This window comes from Coregonus lavaretus (assembly GCF_964263955.1).
Source record: "Coregonus lavaretus genome assembly, chromosome: 1".
In the NCBI taxonomy this organism is placed as follows: Eukaryota; Metazoa; Chordata; class Actinopteri; order Salmoniformes; family Salmonidae; genus Coregonus; species Coregonus lavaretus.
In genome coordinates, this window is record NC_139988.1 from 63,137,460 (window position 1) to 63,160,721 (window position 23,262).

The 23,262-nt window shown below is 43.6% G+C and overlaps 1 protein-coding gene across 1 annotated transcript in view; it reads left to right on the plus strand.

Moving 5' to 3' along the window:
* The window catches only part of LOC311133639 (cadherin-23-like), a 601,713-nt gene that overhangs the window by 510,389 nt on the left and 68,062 nt on the right, over positions 1-23,262 (plus strand). The window contains exons 35-42 of the mRNA XM_084167165.1: positions 1,929-2,109; positions 2,259-2,392; positions 2,543-2,752; positions 3,752-3,859; positions 4,314-4,416; positions 17,106-17,231; positions 17,474-17,677; positions 18,744-19,202. Coding sequence (XP_084023291.1) covers positions 1,929-2,109; positions 2,259-2,392; positions 2,543-2,752; positions 3,752-3,859; positions 4,314-4,416; positions 17,106-17,231; positions 17,474-17,677; positions 18,744-19,202 — 1,525 coding nt within the window. The remainder of the gene's footprint in view (positions 1-1,928; positions 2,110-2,258; positions 2,393-2,542; positions 2,753-3,751; positions 3,860-4,313; positions 4,417-17,105; positions 17,232-17,473; positions 17,678-18,743; positions 19,203-23,262) is intronic.

The window sequence follows — 23,262 nt, forward strand, 5'->3', positions numbered from 1 at the left end:
CATCCTTGGAGATCTCTTTGGTCTTGGCCATGGTGGAGAGTTTGGAATCTGATTGATTGATTGCTTCTGTGGACAGGTGTCTTTTATACAGGTAACAAACTGAGATTAGAAGCACTCCCTTTAAGAGTGTGCTCCTAATCTCAGCTCGTTACCTGTATAAAAGACACCTGGGAGCCAGAAATCTTTCTGATTGAGATGGGGTCAAATACTTATTTCCCTCATTAAAATGCAAATCAATTTATAAAATGTTTGACATGCGTTTTTCTGGATTTTTCTGTTGATATTCTGTCTCTCACTGTTCAAATAAACCTACCATTAAAATTATAGACTGATCATTTCTTTGTCAGTGGGCAAACGTACAAAATCAGCAGGGGATCAAATACTTTTTTCCCTCACTGTACGCACACACACACATACACACTCTACATGACAATAACTATTTTTACACTAAATATTCATCATTACTTTGATCTTAAAACCAGTTAAGAGTAGATTTCGGGTACTTTCGTTATAATTTAATTGTTTTATTAAGGTCATTTGCTTATAAATCAGCCTCTTTTAAGCCGATTCGCTTTGCGAATTGAGTTTGCCTTTGAAGACTCTGGGGTATCGGGTTACATATCCACAGCTGGGAAATCCTGCCTACACTTTTCTTCACTGGTCGGACTGTCCGTCAATATGGTTTTATATCTAGTTTAATAATAAAAAAGTGAGCATTATTTGTAGATGTGAAACAAAATCCCTTTGTGTTCATCACAGACAGACAACTTTTATAGGAGATGAAAGCTAAGATCGTAACGAATTCATAGAGTGGCTAGCCAACTCTGTGAGTTTCAGGAGGGGAGGGACACAATAATGAATGAAAGCCGTGATCCATAAATATGGTACATTTGTCCTAACCAGGTTATATGATAATTTATTACAGTAATAAGGCAGCTGAAATCTTATAGTATGTAATTTGTAAAGTTGATTGTAAATATATGTATATTATCACAAAAAATATTCAGGCCCTATTTACTCATTTTTCATGAATAGGTTCTTCATAGCATATGAAATCATATTTTCATACGATTGACTATTTTTCATACTATTTACTAGATGTTTTTATTAGAAAAATCATAAAGCCCCCCAAAAAGCTGAAAATCTGAGCTTTCTAGTAGTATACAGCATTACTAGGTACTGTTCATGGCCCTCTCATGATAATTGTTTTATTCTGGCATTGGAATCGTCCTGTTATTCCTAACAGGTTAATATAGTTAATACACACATCATATTGTAGTTGGAATCTGTGACATTTGCATGCGTTTTTGTTTAGTCAAATTAATGACCCCGATTTTATTTTACAAAAAGTGTAAATTACATCATAAACCATATAGACCAGGGGTTCCTAAACTTTCTCCCGCCTTCCAGCATTGGGGAACATCCCACGCCCCTCCTGCGCCCACGCCACATCTATTTCTATGGGCATAAGCACTGTTCATGACACAAACGGTTTAAACCACTCTTGTTGGTGGAGAGACAATGTTGCAGGTTTAAAGCTTATTTCCTGCAATTCTACACATTTTGTCATGGGGTGCAGAGAACATTTTGCAGTTTTAAACTAATTTTCTTGCAATTCAAACAAAAAAACGTTAGCTGACATGGGCAAGTTGATCTGGACATTTCTGACAAGTTATAAATAGCTCTCTAAGGTATGCAATGACTGACATGACAAGAGGAAAACTGATGATGCACTACACAATTTCGACTATTTCTACTATTACAATTTTAAAGAGTAAGTTGAAAGCCGGACTGAGTCCCCCTCCCCCCAAAATAATAATAATATATATGGACCTCCGCTCCCCCCCTGCCGACCCCCCACCGTTTGGGAACCACTGTTATAGACCATACAGATCTCTATACAGGTTGTTTCCACCGGTCCTTTCCAGGTGTTGGTGAATGTCCTGGATGTGAATGATGTGACCCCCACCTTCCCCAAGGCCTATGAGGGGCCCTTTGAGATAACAGAGGGCCAGCCGGGGCCCCGGGTCTGGACCGTCAAGGCCACCGACCAGGACTCTGGACTCAACGGCAAAGTGGAGTACAGCATCACTGCCGGAGACCCTCAGAGTGAGTAGTGTGTGTGTGTGTGTCTTTGTGGGGGAGGGGTGGGGTGTATATGCGGGTGTGCCTGTGTGTGTGTGTGTGCAGTATAAGGCTAGTAACAAACTAAACTCTCTCTCTCTCTCACTCACTCACTCACACTCTCTCTCTCTCAGATGAGTTTGTGGTATCTCCAGTGGAGGGAGAGCTGCGTGTGAGGAGAGATGTGGAGCTGGACAGAGAGACCACACCCTTCTACAACATCACTGTCATGGCCAAAGACCTGGGCAACCCACCACGCAGCAGCATGGTGTGTTCACACACACGCACAGACATGCACTGATCCAGTGGTGCTTCATGCTAACATGCTCAGACACTTCTATGAACACAACACATGTGTGCATCCACACACACACTAAGACCAAGTGCGACACTGTCCTGTGTCCTCTCCATCTCCCAGGTGGTGGTGGGTGTCCATGTGCTGGACATCAATGACAACGACCCCATTCTGTTCAACCTGCCCCACAACACCAGTGTGAGAGAGGGGGCGTTCATCCACACTTCGGTTACCACGGTCCAAGCACGGGACGTGGACAGTGGACGCAACGCCCTGCTCACCTACAACATCACTGCCGGAAACCACGATGGAGCCTTCTACATTAATGACACTGTGAGTGAGTGAGTGAGTGAGTGAGGATGAAAGGTTACAGAGAGAGAGTAAAGGGGTAGAAGAAGGGGAGAGGAGGGCTTGTTCTGAAAAACAAGTAAGGAGAAGTAGAAAAATGTAGACAAACAAAAATAAATAGATAAAAAGTCAGGAGCTAGGTTTCCATCCAATTGGTGACAGATTTTCAAATGAATATTCTAAAATCCCCATCATGAAAATATGCGAATTTTCCCACCTGTGGTGTGTTTCCACCAAACAGAAATGTTCTGGATAAAAACTGGTGTGATGACATAATCAGTGTGATGCACACAAAATGTAATTTTTCACTTAAGTTTTCATTTACCAAATAGAAATTGAAAGTTCGATGGGTTTCCATCACATTTTCAACTCTACCGATAGTTTTGTCACAAAAACTGTTGCGTTAAATAGCAAATGTGCCTGCTCTGGTTTTGGCACGTGCGCTCTAGCCAACAGCTCACAGATACAGTGCGGGTAGGCTGTGTGGGTTGGCTAGTCGACATGATGAGATTATTATGGATAAGAGCGAGAATATGTTGATTTGTCAAACGTCGGTCAAGCACTGTTCATCATGTCACCAGAATAAGACCCTCGAAATGTATTGGAAAGGAGCATCAAGCTCATCACTGTGCACTTTCACCACTCTGTGAAGTTCATCATCATTTATTTCCTCTGTAGCCTAATAAACTGCATGATTTCTCCAAATTTACTTCGATATGGTGGTTATTATATTAATATTTGTGCATAAAGGCGTTTCCACCGCCATTTTTCGCATAATTAATTTTACAGACACAAAAAGATCCCACCATGTCGAACAAAGAAATTATCTGTCTGCATTTATGTAATTGTACCAAACTGTGGATGGAAACGTGGTTATAGAGAGGCATTGAAAAGGGAAGGATATGGTATAATTGATGAGTCATGTCTATCCTCCATCTTGTGCACATTCACTCCCCCCATTCTGTCTCTCTCTCCCCCTCTCAGACAGGGGTGGTGCAGGTGAACAGGCCTCTGGACAGAGAGAGGGTGGGGGAGTACAGACTGACCATCACCGTCAAAGACAACCCTGAGAATCCCCGCATCGCTCGCCGGGTACTGTGCCACACACTCTCACACTCACTCACTCTTAAATAAGTCAGGACTGATACTGGACCACTCAGGAACAAATTTCTTTGCCGTGTTGTCTTGCAGTATTACTAAACGGCCTTGTTGCAACCAATGGATGATTTGGAGTGGATTTCTTAACACAGGCTTCCTTCTTTTCACTTTATCATACAGGCCAGTAATATGGAGTGAATGCAATGTTGTTGATCCTCTGTATTTTCAAGTATTGTGATATGGATTTTTGTCCATATTGCCCAGCTCTACATAGATGGCATTATTCAATGATACACGTGACTCTCAAATATTGCATGGAATGACAGCTATTTGCTTTTTTATTGAGAACATTTCTCACCTTCTTCCCTTCCCCTCCCTCCTTTCCTACCCCATTCACCCTTCCCTCCCCAATCCATCACTCTCTCCCTCCCTGCATCCCTTTCTCTAGGACTCAGACCTGCTGGTGATCACAGTTCTGGATGATAATGACAACAGGCCCATATTCACACAGACCAGCTACCGGGCTGAGATCACTGAGAACTCCCCCTCAGGTACCAACCTCACTGGTGTGTTTTTCTGACTTTCTCTCTGTATCTGTCACTCTGTGCATTTGCCTGGCTGGTGGGCAAACTGTCTTGACTGTCTGGCTAGCTTACTGGAGGGCTACAGGGCTGTCTGAGATTTTGTGTCACTGATCTACACACAATACCCCATAATGTCAAAGTGGAATTTAGTTTTTTAGAATTTTTTACAAATTAATAAAACATTTAAAGCTGAAATGTCTTGAGTCAATAAGTATTCAAACCCTTTGTTATGTCAAGCCTAAATAAGTACAGGAGTAAACATGTGCTTAACAAGTCACATAATAAATCTAATCAAATTGTATTTGTCACATGAAATGCTTCCCAACAATGAAATAAAAGATCCCCGAAATTTTCCATATGCACGAAAAGCTTAATTCTCTCAAATGTTTTGCACAATTTGTTTAAATCCCTGTTAGTGAGCATTTCTCCTTTGCCAAGATCCACCTGACAGGTGTGGCATATCAAGAAAAATATTAATACTAGAACCGCTAAAACAGGCATTTTGACTGCTCATGAATTTATTTATTTTATTACTCTGCCAATTTTAAAGTAATGCCCCACTCTGTCCTTGACTTTTCCTAAATAAGTCTATATAACACACTGCCGTTTTTAGAATTGTAATATCACAAACAGAACTGGAGTTCTAACCAGTTTTAGGAGGGCATTCCATTATTGGAATGGTTTCCCCTCATTTCCCCTCCTTCTCCCGACAATAGGGCCTGCTCTGCTCATTCTCCTGACATTGGAAGGTGCAGTGGCCAGTTGATAATCACCCCGATAATTGCCTCAAAACTGAACCTAAACTATATCGAAACTAATTTCACACATATGACAACAGATTAAATAAATTAAGTAAAGTATGATGGGGGAGAATGGGTGAGTTGATGAGCGAGGGGAAGTGGACAATGCATAATTATGTAATCACCAATTGTGAATGAAGAACAGGGTGGGCCAATCTATTGTATTGGTATATTCTAATTATAATTTCAAAATGTACCCTATATCAGTCCTCCAAATCCAAGTAGTCTTGTCAGTCTACTCTGGCCTACTAGGAATACACAGTGAGAGCGTGCGTCATTTACAATGGCACCAAGACGAATGAATGCACATGCTGTGTTAGCACTGCTACAAGATCTGAATGAAAACGACTCAGATGGTGGGGAAGAAATTAATTATGACATCTCTGATGATTATTCTTCTGATTCTGAGCCTCAGCCTGAACCTACACCTCTGAGGCCTAAGCACAAAAAAGCCAGAACGGTACGCACTGAGCAGGTGCCTGCGCCACCACCAAATTAAACTGTGAGAAAGGAGAGAGGAAGGGACTGCACCATTTAGGAAAATATCAACATCGGGCAGCAGGTGAGCGAGTGTCGGAGAATGTGGTGATGAGGCTTGTGGAACCTTACTTTGGCGAGGGGAGAAATGTCACTATGGACAATTTCTTCACTTTACGGTCATTGGCGAACAAGTTCCTTGCAAATGAACAAAGGGAGACAAAGGGAGACGGGAGTTCCCTCCTTCTGCGCAAAATAAGGCACCTGCACAGCCATTGTACTCCACAACAGTGCTGAAGAATGACAACACTCACACTATACCAATGCAAGGCAAGAAAGAACGTTTCTGTCATGAGAACCATGCATCCGACAGTTGCCATCAACGGAGACACAATAAAGAGAAAACCGGATACTATTGTGCACCACAACCAAACAAAGGTATGCCATAAATAGATAAACCTATGCAATACATTATGCTCTTCTATATAACACGTGTTGTTTTTCCTATGGGAAAATAATCCTAATATTTTCTACTCTATTCTGTTCCATAGGTTGGTGTGGATGTTTTGGATCAGATGGCATGGCTGTCCTCTGTGAAAGGAGGCACCCGCCACTGGCCTGTTGCTGTGCTCTACGACATGCTTGACTTGGCTGCTACTGTATCAACGCACACGTGTTGTTCAAGCAGTGAATGAACAACACCATGCCCAGGAGAGACTTCATCATGAGTCTAGCATACGGGCTACGTGAGAGACATACAGTGAGGGGAAAAAAGTATTTGATCCCCTGCTGATTTTGTACGTTTGCCCACTGACAAAGAAATGATCAGTCTATAATTTTAATGGTAGGTTTATTTGAACAGTGAGAGACAGAATAACAACAAAATAATCCAGAAAAAACGCATGTCAAGAATGTTATAAATTGATTTGCATTTTAATGAGGGAAATAAGTATTTGACCCCCTCTCAATCAGAAAGATTTCTGGCTCCCAGGTGTCTTTTATACAGGTACCGAGCTAAGATTAGGAGCACACTCTTAAAGGGAGTGCTCCTAATCTCAGCTTGTTACCTGTATAAAAGACACCTGTCCACAGAAGCAATCAATCAATCAGATTCCAAACTCTCCACCATGGCCAAGACCAAAGAGCTCTCCAAGGATGTCAGGGACAAGATTGTAGACCTACACAAGGCTGGAATTGGCTACAAGACCATCGCCAAGCAGCTTGGTGAGAAGGTGACAACAGTTGGTGCGATTATTCACAAATGGAAGAAACACAAAATAACTGTCAATCTCCCTCGGCCTGGGGCTCCATGCAAGATCTCACCTCGTGGAGTTGCAATGATCATGAGAACGGTGAGGAATCAGCCCAGAAATAGACGGGAGGATCTTGTCAATGATCTCAAGGCAGCTGGGACCATAGTCACCAAGACAACAATTGGTAACACACTACGCTGTGAAGGACTGAAATCCTGCAGCGCCCGCAAGGTCCCCCTGCTCAAGAAAGCACATATACAGGGCCGTCTGAAGTTTGCCAATGAACATCTGAATGATTCAGAGGAGAACTGGGTGAAAGTGTTGTGGTCAGATGAGACCAAAATCGAGCTCTTTGGCATCAACTCAACTCGCCGTGTTTGGAGGAGGAGGAATGCTGCCTATGACCCCAAGAACACCATCAACACCGTCAAACATGGAGGTGGAAACATTATGCTTTGGGGGTGTTTTTCTGCTAAGGGGACAGGACAACTTCACCGCATCAAAGGGACGATGGACAGGGCCATGTACCGTCAAATCTTGGGTGAGAACCTTCTTCCCTCAGCCAGGGAATTGAAATGGGTCGTGGATGGGTATTCCAGCATGACAATGACCCAAAACACACGGCCAAGGCAACAAAGGAGTGGCTCAAGAAGAAGCACATTAAGGTCCTGGAGTGGCCTAGACAGTCTCCAGACCTTAATCCCATAGAAAATCTGTGGAGGGAGCTGAAGGTTCGAGTTGCCAAACGTCAGCCTCGAAACCTTAATGACTTGGAGAAGATCTGTAAAGAGGAGTGGAACAAAATCCCTCCTGAGATGTGTGCAAACCTGGTGGCCAACTACAAGAAACATCTGACCTCTGTGATTGCCAACAAGGGTTTTGCCACCAAGTACTAAGTCATGTTTTGCAGAGGGGTCAAATACTTATTTCCCTCATTAAAATGCATATCAATTTATAACATTTTTGATATGCGTTTTTCTGGATTTTATTGTTGTTATTCTGTCTCTCACTTATCAAATAAACCTACCATTAAAATTATAGACTGATCATGTCTTTGTCAGTGGGCAAACATACAAAATCAGCAGGGGATCAAATACTTTTTTCCCTCACTGTATGAGGGCCAAGGCAGCAGCAAAGATTCCACACAAGCCTTTGCGTGAGCCAAATTACGCACAGCTCCCGGGGAGGAGACAGTGCCAGGTGTCCAGATGCATAAAGAACAGAACCCAAGTCACCTATTTCACCTGCAAGCTACGTTTTTGTGGGAAGTGTGTCAAGCAAGTGAGAGTGGCAAAGATTTGTGTCGACTGCTAGGACAAGGGATAACCGCTAAATGAAATCCAACTCATGCCATTGCGTGAAAACGCAGACCATGTAAGCATACAATAATTGACTATTTTGGACTGTTGTCATATCGACACATTCATTGTAATGCCATTATTGCTTTTGTGTTGATTTTCGTAACTGACTTCAGTGGGCAAATGCTCACCTTCGATGGCCACTGGCATGTTGGAGAAGTGTGCTCTTCACAGATGAATCCCGGTTTCAACTGTACTGGCCAGATTGCAGACAGCGTGTATGGCATCGTGTGGGCAAGTGGTTTGCTGATGTCAATGTTGTGGACCGAGTGCCCCATGGTGGCAGTGGGGTTATGGTATGGGCATTCCTGGAAGCTGAAAATGTCCCAGTTCTTCCATAGCCTGCATACTCACCAGATATATCACCTATTGAGCATGTTTGGGATGCTCTGGATCGCTGTGTACAACAGCGTGTTGCAGTTCCCGCCAATATCAAGCAACTATGCACAGCCATTGAAGAGGTTGGGACAACATTCCACAGGCCACAGTCAACAGCCTGATCAACTCTATGCAAAGGAGATGTGTTGTGCTGCATGAGGCAAATGGTAGTCACACCGATACTGACTGGTTTTCTGATCCACGCCCCTACTTTCTTTTTAAAGGTACTGTATCTGTGACCAACAGATGCATATCTGTATTCCCAGTTAATTGAAATACAGTTCAACTGACTCTTTTCCTTATCAATCAATTTTCAATCAATTTTATTTTATATAGCCCTTCTTACATCAGCTAATATCTCGAAGTGCTGTACAGAAACCCAGCCTAAAACCCCAAACAGCTAGTAATGCAGGTGTAGAAGCACGGTGGCTAGGAAAAACTCCCTAGAAAGGCGAAAACCTAGGAAGAAACCTAGAGAGGAACCAGGCTATGAGGGGTGGCCAGTCCTCTTCTGGCTGTGCCGGGTGAAGATTATAACAGAACCATGCCAAGATGTTCAAAAATGTTCATAAGTGACAAGCATGGTCAAATAATAATCAGGAATAAATCTCAGTTGGCTTTTCATAGCCGATCATTAAGAGTTGAAAACAGCAGGTCTGGGACAGGTAGGGGTTCCATAACCGCAGGCAGAACAGTTGAAACTGGAATAGCAGCAAGGCCAGGCGGACTGGGGACAGCAAGGAGTCACCACGGCCGGTAGTCCCGACGTATGGTCCTAGGGCTCAGGTCTCTCAGTTGGCTTTTCATAGCCGATCATTAAGAGTTGAAAACAGCAGGTCTGGGACAGGTAGGGGTTTCGTAACCGCAGGCAGAACAGTTGAAACTGGAATAGCAGCAAGGCCAGGCGGACTGGGGACAGCAAGGTGTCATCATGCCCGGTAGTCCTGACGTATGGTCCTAGGGCTCAGGTTCTCAGAGAGAAAGAGAGAACGAGAGAATTAGAGAGAGCATACTTAAATTCACACAGGACACTGGATAAGACAGGAGAAGTACTCCAGGTATAACCAACTAACCCCAGCCCCCCGACACATAAACTACTGCAGCATAAATACTGGAGGCTGAGACAGGAGCGGTCCGGAGACACTGTGGCCCCATCCGAAGAAACCCCCGGACAGGGCCAAACAGGAAGGATATAACCCCACCCACTCTGCCAAAGCACAGCCCCCGCACCACTAGAGGGATATCCTCAACCACCAACTTACAATCCTGAGACAAGGCCGAGTATAGCCCACAGAGGTCTCCACCACAGCACAAACCAAGGGGGGGCGCCAACCCAGACAGGAAGATCACGTCAGTAACTCAACCCACTCAAGTGACGCACCCCTCCCAGGGACGGCATGAAAGAGCACCAGCAAGCCAGTGACTCAGCCCCTGCAACAGGGTTAGAGGCAGAGAACCCCAGTGGAGAGGGGAACCGGCCTGGCAGAGACAGCAAGGGCTGTTCGTTGCTCCAGAGCCTTTCCGTTCACCTTCACACTCCTGGGCCAGACTACACTCAATCATATGACCTACTGAAGAGATAAGTCTTCAGTAAAGACTTAAAGGTTGAGACCGAGTCTGCGTCTCTCACATGGGTAGGCAGACTGTTCCATAAAAATGGAGATCTATAGGAGAAAGCCCTGCCTCCCGCTGTTTGCTTAGAAATTCTAGGGACAATTAGGAGGCCTGCGTCTTGTGACCGTAGCGTACGTATTGGTATGTACGGCAGGACCAACTCGGAAAGATAGGTAGGAGCAAGCCCATGTAACGCTTTATAGGTTAACAGTAAAACCTTGAAATCAGCCCTTGCCTTAACAGGAAGCCAGTGTAGGGAAGCTAGCACTGGAGTAATATGATCAAATTTCTTGGTTCTAGTCAGGATTCTAGCAGCCGTATTTAGCACTAACTAACTTATATGAACTGTAACTCAGTAAAATCTTTGAAATTGTTGCGTTTATATTTGTGTTCAGTGTATTTAGCAGTCTGGCTATTTAGCATTCTTATGCCTTGGGGGTAGAAGCTGTCTCGGAGCCTGTTGGTCCGACAGCTGATGCTCCGGTACTGTTTGCCAGATGGTAGCAGAGTGAAAAGTCTATGGCTTGGGTGGCTGGAGTGTTTGGCAATTTTTCGGACCTTACTCTGACACTGCCTGGTATAGAGGTCCTGGATGGCAGGGAGCTCTACCCTAGTGATGTACTGGGCTGTCCGCACCACACTCTGTAGTGCTTTGCGCTCAAGAACGGTGCCTTTGCCATACCAAGCAGTGATGAAGCCAGTCAAGATGCTCTCGATGGTGCAGCTGTAGAACTTTTTGATTATCTGAGGGCCCATGCACAAATATTTTCTGCCTCCTGAGTGGGAAGAGGCGCAGCCATGCCCTCTTCACGACTGTGTGGGTGTGTGTGGACCATGTTAGGTCCTTAGTGATGTGGACGCCAAGGAACTTAACGCTCTCGACCCGCTCAACAATAGCTGCCCTCCCCTCTTTCTCCTACAGTCCACGATCAGCTCCTTGGTCTTACTGACGTTGAGGGAGAGGTTGTTGTTCTGGCACCACACTGCTAAGTCTCTGACCTCCTCACTGTAGGCTGACTCATCGCCGTTGGTGATCAGGCATACCAACGTTGTGTCATCAGCAAACATGATGATGGTGTTGGAGCCGTGCATGAACACAGTCGTGGGTGAACAGGGAGTACAGAAGGGGACTATGCACACACCCCTGAGGGGCCCCCGTGTGAGGGTCAGCATGGAGGAGGTGTTGTTGCCTACCCTCACCACCTGGGGCTGGCCCATCAGGAAGTCCAGGATCCAGTTGCAGAGGGAGGGGTTCAGTCCCAGGGTCCCTAGCTTGGTGATGATCTTACAGGGGATTATTTTGTTGAACGCTGAGCTGTAGTCTATGAACAGCATTCTCACGTAGTTATTTCCCCTCTTGTCCAGTTGGGAGAGGGCAGTGTGAAGTGTGTGGGTCTGGGATGATGGTGTTGATGTGTGTCATGACCAGCCTTTCAAAGCACTTCATATTTACAGATGTGAGTGCTACAGGGTGATAGTCATTTAGGCAGGTTACCTTGGAGCTCTTGGGAACAGGGACAATGGTGGTCAGCTTGAAACATGTTGGGATTACAGACTGGGACAAGGAGAAATAGATTGAAAATGTCTGTGAAGACACTTACCAGTTGGTCTGCGCATGCTATGAGAACGCGCCTTTGTATTCCGTCTGGCTCGGCAGCCTTGTGATTGTTAACCTGTTGCATGGACTCACTCTGTGTGCAATAATAGTGGTGAACATGATTTGAATGACTACCCCATCTCTGTACCTAGGGCTGTTACAGTGAACCTGTTACCGCCACACCAGCAGTCACGAGTCATGATGGCAGTCAAATTCCACATGACCGTTTTGTCATGATAATTAGGCTTATCCAAGCTCTGATGCTGCTGATGGTCATTAGTAGCCTATAATGTGAAGAAATAGCCTAATAGTTTATCAACATTTTAAGCTAAACGTTCTGATCTGTTGGTGCTTGTATTCATTTGGGATCTATCGCATCCCACAACTGTCCCAGACTATGTTTGGAATATTTATTTCTCGCACAGAATAGAATAGGTCAACCTTTGTACTATGGGTGATAGTAGTTTGACATAGGCTAGTGCTTTTGCTGTTCGTTAGGCCTAATCATCTTGTTGGCTGATGAAAAGTAAATGTGGACAGTTCTTCCAATATCTTCAATATGCGCCTCTGAATTGGATAAGGACACACGCAGTTGCATCCCTGATGTGTCTGTCTTCACTTGTAGCCTGTGAGAAAGACCCGAGCACGTGATAGAGAGCCTGTGAGTGAGAGGTGCTTCGAGCACGAAGCTGGGAGAAGGGAATTATACTTATTATATTCAGCCCAAGGGCACAACGGCCACTGGCCGTAAAAGGCATGGATTTTTCTAGGGGGCATTACGGCCACACAAAGGGGATGCCACCGGGAAATTCAAGGCATTATCAAGCGCTTGTCAAATTGTGAATGAGAGACTGATGAAGTGTGTACAGCCTGTGCAAAAAACAAAGCAGGGCTCATGCCTTTCATGCGACTTTTTTCAAATCATCCTTAGAGTCATGCAGCCTTAGAATGTATTAAAAATCTAAACATATAGCCCAACGTTTGTATCACAACTACAGTTACATAAGTAACTCTAAATTAAACATATAGGAGTACCTGTTTCTTTGGTCCTTTGTTACGCCAGGGTACTGGGTTCGATCCCCGGGACCACCCATACACAAAAAATGTATGCACGCATCACTGTAAGTCTCTTTGGATAAAAGCGTCTGCTCAATGGCATATTTATTAACCGCTCAGCACAGAATAGCCACATGTGCGCCCTCAAATCGTTTGGAGAAAATATCCTTTATTTTTTATTCAGCTATGTTCAATTGTATTCTTCATAGTATAAATTAATATAAAATAATGCCACAGAATTCAAAGCAAATATTTTCTGCTAAATGAACTAGTGTAGCCCACAGCCATATGATATAGCCAGATCAGGGCCTAACATAAGGACAACTCAGAGTATGCTATTCTGTTCTTCTGAAATAAGCTACATTTTCTTGATTTCATGTTTCTTTAGACCAATCTAAAATAAATAATGGATTTATTGTGATAGTGTAGGCTATATTACATGGATTCAAGGTCTGCATCAGTGGATGGTAGGCTATGCGTGGAAGCCAGGAGATGCTAAATGTGTTTATGTTAATTAATGGTCAATTACTGTGAGACCGGCAGTTATTTGCTTGACAATCACCAGCTGACGAAATTTCATGACCGCCACAGCACTGTCTGTACCCCACACATACAATTATTTGTAAGTCAGGAAGTGAATTTCAAGCACAGATTCAACCACAAAAACCAGGGAGGTTTTCTAATGCCTCGCAAAGAAGGGCACCTATTGGTAGATGGGTGAAAATAAAAAAAGCAGACACTGAATATCCCTTTGAGCTTGGTGAATTTATCAATTACGCTTTGGATGGTGTATCAATACACCCAGTCATACAAAGATACAGGCCTCCTTCCTAACTCAGTTACCGGAAAGGGAAGAAACCGCTCAGGGTTTTCACCATGCGGCCAATGGTGATTTTAAAACAGTTACAGAGTTTAATGGCTGTGATGCGAGAAAACTGAGGATGGATCAACAACATTAACAGCCAATAGAAGGTCATCATAACACACCCCTTCTTACATGTGTCTCTTCGGATCAATCTTCTTCAGGTGAACCAGGGGCTTGAGCTGCTCAGCAAAAATGACAGAGTGAAAAGAAGGAAGCTTGTAGAGAAAAACAAATATTCCAAAACATGCATCCTGTTTGCAATAAGGCACTAAAGTATTACTGTAAAAACTGTGACAAAGAAATTTTATTTTTGTCCTGAATACAAACACAACCCATCACTGACTACCACTCTACATATTTTCAAGCATGGTGGTGGCTGCATCATGTTATGGGTATGCTTGTCATCGGCAAGGACTAGGGAGTTATTTAGTATAAAAAAAGAAATAGAGCTAAGCACAGGCAAAATCTTAAAGGAAAACCTGGTTCAGTCTGCTTTCCAACAGAAACTGGGAGACAGATTCACCTTTCAGCAGGACAATACCCTAAAACACAAGGCCAAATATACACTGGAGTTGCTTACCAAGACAACACTGAATGTTCCTGAGTGGCCTAGTTACAGTTTTGACTTAAATCTGCTTGAAAATGTATGGCAAGATTTGAAAATGGCTGTCTAGCAATGATCAACAACCAACTTGACAGAGCTTGAAGATTTCTTAAAATAATAATGGGCAAATGTTATACAATCCAGGTATGCAAAGCTCTTAGAGACTTACCCCAAAACACTCACAGCTGTAATTGTTACCAAAGGTGATTCTAACATTTATTGACTCAGGGGGTTGAATACTTCCAGTATCTAATTGTATTTTTCATTAATAAATAAAAAAAGTCGGATAATTTTTCTTTCACTTTGACATTACAGAGTATTGTATGTGGAATGTTGACACAAAATGACAATTCAATCAATTTGAATCCCACTTTGTAACATAACAATATGTGTCAAAAGTCAAGGCGTGTGAATAAATTCTGAAGGTACTGTATGTCTGTCTGGATGTCTGTCTGTCTCTCTGTCGGTCTTGCTGGTTGGCTGACTGGCTCTGTCTGTCTGCCTGTCTGTCTGAATTGACAATGTATAATTCCTCTGCTACCTCTATCCCTAGCCTGGCCCTCAATACCTCTATCGCTTTTCTTGTCTTTATACAGTGAGGGAAAAAAGTATTTGATCCCCTGCTGATTTTGTATGTTTGCCCACTGACAAAGAAATGATCAGTCTATAATTTTAATGGTAGGTTTATTTGAACAGTGAGAGACAGAATGACAAAAATTTTATAAATTGATTTGCATTTTAATGAGGGAAATAAGTATTTGACCCCCTCTCAATCAGAAAGATTTCTGGCTCCCAGGTGTCTTTTATACAGGTAACGAGCTGAGATTAGGAGCACACTCTTAAAACCCCTAATCTCAGTTTGTTACCTGTATAAAAGACACCTGTCCACAGAAGCAATCAATCAATCAGATTCCAAACTCTCCACCATGGCCAAGACCAAAGAGCTCTCCAAGGATGTCAGGGACAAGATTGTAGACCTACACAAGGCTGGAATGGGCTACAAGACCATCGCCAAGCACCTTGGTGAGAAGGTGACAACAGTTGGTGCGATTATTCGCAAATGGAAGAAACACAAAAGAACTGTCACGCCCTGGCTCTGGGGACTATGTTATGTTGAGCCAGGGTGTGTAATTCTATGTTTGATTTTCTATGTTGGGCTGAGTGACTCCCAATCAGAGGCAACGAGTGTCAGCTGGGTGTCTCTGATTGGGAGCCATATTTAACTGTCGGTCTTTCACTTTGTGTTTGTGGTTTCTTGTTCATTTCGGTTTGTGTTAAACTGTAGACGTCACGTTATCGTGTATTGTTTTGATCGTGTGATCAGTAATAAAAGGATATGTTCACCTTCAACGCTGCGCCTTGGTCCTCATCTCTACCCAACGATCGTGACACTGTCAATCTCCCTCGGCCTGGGACTCCATGCAAGATCTCACCTCGTGGAGTTGCAATGATCATGAGAACGGTGAGGAATCAGCCCAGAACTACACGGGAGGATCTTGTCAATTTTCTCAAGGCAGCTGGGACCATAGTCACCAAGAAAACAATTGGTAACACACTACGCCGTGAAGGACTGAAATCCTGCAGCGCCTGCAAGGTCCCCCTGCTCAAGAAAGCACATATACAGGGCCATCTGAAGTTTGACAATGAACATCTGAATGATTCAGAGGAGAACTGGGTGAAAGTGTTGTGGTCAGATGAGACCAAAATCGAGCTATTTGGCATCAACTCAACTCGCCGTGTTTGGAGGAGGAGGAATGCTGCCTATGACCCCAAGAACCCCATCCCAACCGTCAAACATGGAGGTGGAAACATTATGCTTTGGGGGTGTTTTTCTGCTAAGGGGACAGGACAACTTCACCGCATCAAAGGGACGATGGACGGGGCCATGTACCGTCAAATCTTGGATGAGAACCTCCTTCCCTCAGCCAGGGCATTGAAAATGGGTCGTGGATGGGTATTCCAGCATGACAATGACCCAAAACACACAGCCAAGGCAACAAAGGAGTGGCTCAAGAAGAAGCACATTAAGGTCCTGGAGTGGCCTAGCCAGTCTCCAGACCTTAATCCCATAGAAAATCTGTGGAGGGAGCTGAAGGTTCGAGTTGCCAAACATCAGCCTCGAAACCTTAATGACTTGGAGAAGATCTGCCTAGAGGAGTAGGACAAAATCCCTCCTGAGATGTGTGCAAACCTGGTGGCCAACTACAAGAAACGTCTGACCTCTGTGATTGCCAACAAGGGTTTTGCCACCAAGTACTAAGTCATGTTTTGCAGAGGGGTCAAATACTTATTTCCCTCATTAAAATGCAAATCAATTTATAACATTTTTGACATGCGTTTTTCTGGATTTTTTTGTTGTTATTCTGTCTCACTGTTCAAGTAATCCTACCATTAAAATTATAGACTGATCATTTCTTTGTCAGTGGGCAAACGTACAAAATCAGCAGGGGATCAAATACTTTTTTCCCTCACTGTATCTGCTTTCGTCTATGCTTCGATGACTCATGTTTCCATCTCTTCCCACTCTCTCCCCATCTTGATCTTTCCCTCTTTCACTCATCAATCATTCTTGCCCTTCCCTCCTCAACTCTTGTATTTAACTGTCCTCTCCCCATATGCCATCCTACACATAATCCTTTCTCCCCCTCTCTCAGGCAGTGCTGTGTCAGTGTTGAATGGACCAGTGTTGGCTGAGGATAAAGACATTGGGCCCAACGCTGTGGTCAGGTACCGTTTGCTGGGAACAAGACTGGACCTCTTCACTGTGGACTCTGATACAGGTCTGACACACACACACACACATAATGGTCACTTAATCACACACCACTAATACATGCACACTCAAACACATACACACACTCTCACTGACAACCCCACACACATATAATTAATCCAAACTTAAGTCAAATCAAATTTTATTAGTCAAATGCTTCGTAGACAACAGGTGCAGACTAATAGTGAAATGCTTACTTCATCACCAATTAACCCACTGCCTGTACCTCTCCCCTGTTCCCCCCTGCAGGTGTGGTGCGTGTGCGACAGAGGGCTCTGTTGGACCGCGAGGCGTTTGTGGAGCCGCGGGTGGAGCTGCTCCTGGTGGGGGAGGATGTGGGGGGGCTCAACAGCAGCGTGCCCCTCACTGTGACTATCATGGACCAGAACGACAACCCTCCTGTCTTTAATCCACCCAGCCTCACTGTGCACCTCCCTGAGAACAGCCCCACTGGTGAGTGTGTATTGATGGGTGGGTGGGTGGGTGGATGGATGGTGGTGTGTGGGGGTGTGTGTGTGGGTTGGTTCTTCTATCCTAAAATCCCCCAAAGTCCCCAAAAGGATAGTAAAACAAGAAAATGTCTCCCTTGTGGGGACATTTCCCACATCCCCATGAGGACAAAGGCTATTTTTAGCTTAGGGGTTAGGTTTAGGGTTAGGGTTACAATTAGGGTTTGGGTAAGGGGTTAGTGGTTAGGGTTAGGAGTTAGGTTCAGGGTTAGGGGTTAGGGAAAATAGGATTTTGAATGGAAATACATTTTAGGTCACCACGAGGATAGAAGAACATAACGTGTGTGTCTGTGTGACTCTATGCATGCATGTACATAGATATTACACTAATCCCCCCAAGCCACAGATACATGCACAAATACATCCATTGCTACAATGATTTTTGGACTTTTTAATGAATGATATATACCCATTGATTCTTGAAGAATATAACTTGAAATGCCCCAGGCTTAGTTCAACTGTCGTACTCCATCAGAACCCAAAATATAAGCTTGTTTTACTCCATTGTTTGTAAACAATGTAATTGTAAATAAACACTGTATAGCCTCCAACTATACTTTTGATAATAATAATAATATAATATGCCATTTAGCAGACGCTTTTATCCAAAGCGACTTACAGTCATGTGTGCATAAATGTTTACGTATGGGTGGTCCGGGGGATCGAACCCACTACCCTGGCGTTACGAGCGCCATGCTCTACCAATTGAGCTACAGAGGACCATGGATGGTAAGTCCTTGCATCCATAGCTCTGTCTATGAATTTGAGAGTGGTTACATTTCGCCAACCCCAGCTGTGTACCGAAACAGTGGAGGGGTGCCGCTTTGTTATTGTTTGAACTGCAGATTTCCCTTTTAAGCCTAGTCTTGGAAAAAAATCTATTTCAATGGAGATTCTCCATTGAACATTCTTTTTAGTTCAGGACTAGGCTTAATCTGTCTGGGAAACATGCCCTTTGTGTTCTATCCTAACCTCTGTGTCCTCTCTTCTGTCGTTTCTCTCTGTTCTAGGTGTGGTGGTGACCCAGCTGTCTGCCAGTGACGCTGATTCGGGCTCTAACGCCTGGCTACTCTACCGGCTGGAGAGCGGTGCCCAGGACCGCTTCATAGTTGACTCCCTCTCTGGTGCCGTCCTGGTGGGCAACGCCACCCTCGACCGCGAGGAGCGTGGCTCCTACCGTCTGGTCGTCGTGGCTACCGACCGTGGCACACCCTCATTGTCGGGCACGGCCACCCTGTCGGTCATCCTGGATGACGTCAACGACTCGCGACCGCGTTTCCTGGAACCTGTGACAACTATTAACATAAATGAGTCTACGGCGCCGGGCGTGGTGGTGGCAACGCTCACTGCGAATGACCCTGACCTACGACCCCGGCTGGAATATTACATAATCTCTGTGGAGGCGAAGGATGATGGGAATAAACCTGTTGTTGGGCTGCAAGAGTCATTCGGCATAGATTTCCACACGGGTTAGTAGTCAACAGACACAATAGATCATGTTTAGTATTGTATCTTTAGTGAGTTGCCTGTCAGATTGAATGGCTGTTGTGTAAATATGTGTATACAGCATAGGAGCCTGAGAAATGTCGCAAACGGAGCAGCTGCACTTTCAAAATAGGGGTGCAAACGTATGTTTTTGCACCCACACTTTTTTTTACCAGAAAAGTATCATGATCTATTGGGTAATTTGTCATTTTCAATGATAATTCATGTTTTGAGCTAGTCTGTATTAAAATAGATAGTTACATTTGATATATTATGTAATAATTAACAGATTGTGTTTGAGCTCACACAAAAAAAACGAACGAAATGGAATTCAAATAATTGAACTGATGTCGGTCAGTTAGTTGTGCTACGTGCACCACAAGCAAATTTTGTCATTTCATTTTGCCTGTAAGAACCATAATGAGCACGGGCCTATGACAGTAGGCCTAATATTACATTATTAAATCTGTGAGAATTTATTTTCTCCCCAAGCTGTTTACAGGCATTTAACACCATTCTGCATTTTTGCCATCTACAGTATTTTCCCAACATCAATAGGCAAATGTTTCATTCAGTTACAAAACTAACAGTCCTGGATGAGCCCCATACGCTTCACGGTTACAATGTAGCCAAGCTGTGTCTGTATGTGCCTAAGCACAGGATATTTGTACCTCGATAAAACAGCTCTGCTTTGCTTGGTAAGTAATATTGAATAAATAAGCCATTTCTACCCTTGTTGCATCAAACATGTATGCTGCTGAGACAAGTTTTATACATTTTCATGATGACACTATGACAGCGCTTCAACAAAGAAAATAAAGGCCATGTCGGAGGTAGGGATGGGCATGAGTCTCGACGGATGTCAAAACTCGATCTTTAACTAGAGATCACATTTTTTCAAATACTGTCCATCTATTTGGTGGAATGTGTCTTTAAGACAATGTTAATTTGCTTTGACTCTAGTGTTCCATAGGCCTACATGTGCATTTGCGGGGCACAACAAAAAAAGAAACCAAGCCAACAGTTCCTCTTACCCTTTCCCCTCCTTGTCTCACTCACTCAATTGCGTTCTGACCGCTCCCTCTACACACGTCCTGAGCGCGCACACAAGCTCCCATTAGGCCTACAGAAATACATGCCTATAAAAACGTATCTAACGGATGGGATAAACAAGCTACATTCCTTGCCAAATGAGGACAGTTTTATCACAAATTCAAAATGGGCTGATTGATTGAAGTAGGGAAATATGTGTTCCAACAATGAGCTGCAGTTTTGGAATAATTGCATCCGGTCGATTTTCTTGCGAACTCCTAGTGCCATTTAGAATTGGTTAGCCTAGGGCTATGCTATAACCCCCCTAAACATAGACAGGTTCCACACTAAGCATATGCAAAAACATTAGTTTGATAAAGACAAAGAGCATATTTTCAACAGAATCATTAAGCCTATGCCTACTCACCAAACAGATGTTTTTCATCAGCCGTAATTCATCACCATACAGTGGGGAAAAAAAGTATTTAGTCAGCCACCAATTGTGCAAGTTCTCCCACTTAAAGATGAGAGAGGCCTGTAATTTTCATCATAGGTACACGTCAACTATGACAGAAAAAATTAGGAAGAAAAATCCAGAAAATCACATTGTAGGATTTGTTATGAATTTATTTGCAAATTATGGTGGAAAATAAGTATTTGGTCAATAACAAAAGTTTCTCAATACTTTGTTATATACCCTTTGTTGGCAATGACACAGGTCAAACGTTTTCTGTAAGTCTTCACAAGGTTTTCACACACTGTTGCTGGTATTTTGGCCCATTCCTCCATGCAGATCTCCTCTAGAGCAGTGATGTTTTGGGGCTGTCGCTGGGCAACACGGACTTTCAACTCCCTCCAAAGATGTTCTATGGGGTTGAGATCTGGAGACTGGCTAGGCCACTCCAGGACCTTGAAATGCTTCTTACGAAGCCACTCCTTCGTTGCCCGGGCGGTGTGTTTGGGATCATTGTCATGCTGAAATACCCAGCCACGTTTCATCTTCAATGCCCTTGCTGATGGAAGGAGGTTTTCACTCAAATTCTCACGATACATGGCCCCATTCATTCTTTCCTTTACACGGATCAGTCGTCCTGGTCCCTTTGCAGAAAAACAGCCCCAAAGCATGATGTTTCCACCCCCATTCTTCACAGTAGGTACGGTGTTCTTTGGATGCAACTCAGCATTCTTTGTCCTCCAAACACGACGAGTTGAGATTTTACCAAAAAGTTCTATTTTGGTTTCATCTGACCATATGACATTCTCCCAATCCTCTTCTGGATCATCCAAATGCACTCTAGCAAACTTCAGATGGGCCTGGACATGTACTGGCTTAAGCAGGGGGACACGTCTTGCACTGCAGGATTTGAGTCCCTGGCGGCGTAGTGTGTTACTGATGGTAGGCTTTATTACTTTGGTCCCAGCTCTCTGTAGGTCATTCACTAGGTCCCCCCGTGTGGTTCTGGGATTTTTGCTCACCGTTCTTGTGATCATTTTGACCCCACGGGGTGAGATATTGCGTGAAGCCCCAGATTGAGGGAGATTATCAGTGGTCTTGTATGTCTTCCATTTCCTAATAATTGCTCCCACAGTTGATTTCTTCAAACCAAGTTGCTTACCTATTGCAGATTCAGTCTTCCCAGCCTGGTGCAGGTCTACAATTTTGTTTCTGGTGTCCTTTGACAGCTCTTTGGTCTTGGCCATAGTGGAGTTTGGAGTGTGACTCTTTGAGGTTGTGGACAGGTGTCTTTTATACTGATAACAAGTTCAAACAGGTGCCATTAATACAGGTAACGAGTGGAGGACAGAGGAGCCTCTTAAAGAAGGAGTTACAGGTCTGTGAGAGCCAGAAATCTTGCTTGTTTGTAGGTGACCAAATACTTATTTTCCACCATAATTTGCAAATAAATTCATTACAAATCCTACAATGTGATTTTCTTGATTTTTTTTTCTTCTCAATTTGTCTGTCATAGTTGACGTGTATCTATGATGAAAATTACAGGCCTCTCTCATCTTTTTAAGTGGGAGAACTTGCACAATTGGTGGCTGACTAAATACTTTTTTCCCCACTGTAAGTTTGTGGATAGAACAGTACTGGCCTTAATTGGACTGGATCCGGGGCAGCACACACACTGGTCAGCACCTCCTCTCTCTCTGTCTCCTCCTTCTCGTTTCTCACATCACAGAAGAACAAAAGAAACAGACAAGAATTTAGTCTTTTATGCACTCACTGGGTTATTTCAACCATACAATACCCTTTTAGACATACCTATGTTCACATTCGCGCTAAGAAATAAGCAAACAGCTTAACTCAGGAATATTATAAATAGCGCAGTAACATTTTATTTTATTTATTTATTTATTTTATTTTTAATCCGTCAACATATCTTCTCAATTATAAATTCAATGTATCTCAATCAAATTGTTTGATAGGTAAGCAACAGCCACTTATCAAACAGAATACTTTATCCGTGTGTATTCAAAGTCTCCCCCTTTCTTTTTTCAGCTCTAAGTCTGCGTGTCACAGCAGCTCAGTGCAGGCAGGGGAGTGGCACACTCACTCCGCACAACTCTAAATTCCTAAAATCCCACACATGCGCAGCTCATTTACCAGTGTGATTTCATGGTGAGAGGAGCTCCCGCAAGCAACTCTCTCCAAACAGCAGACAGTAGACAGACCAGCTGTCCCTCCGTTTTTTCCAACACAGACAAACAGTAACACTGAACAAAACGCACAAACCAACACAAAACATAGAACACAAATCCTACTTAGAAGTTTCTTAACTTTACCACAATCTATTTTCTCTCTCCTCTATCTTCACATATTTTACTCTAATCTGTAGACTTATTTTCTTATCCATTACACCAAACGTCCTCCCAGGGGCTCATAGTTTTTTAACAATTTTTAAACGTTCTCTCAAATGGAGACTCATAAGGTTTTAACCTTAACTAACATATTTCCTTACAAAAAACTAAAACCCCTGTTCTCAACCAAAACATATATATGTATATATC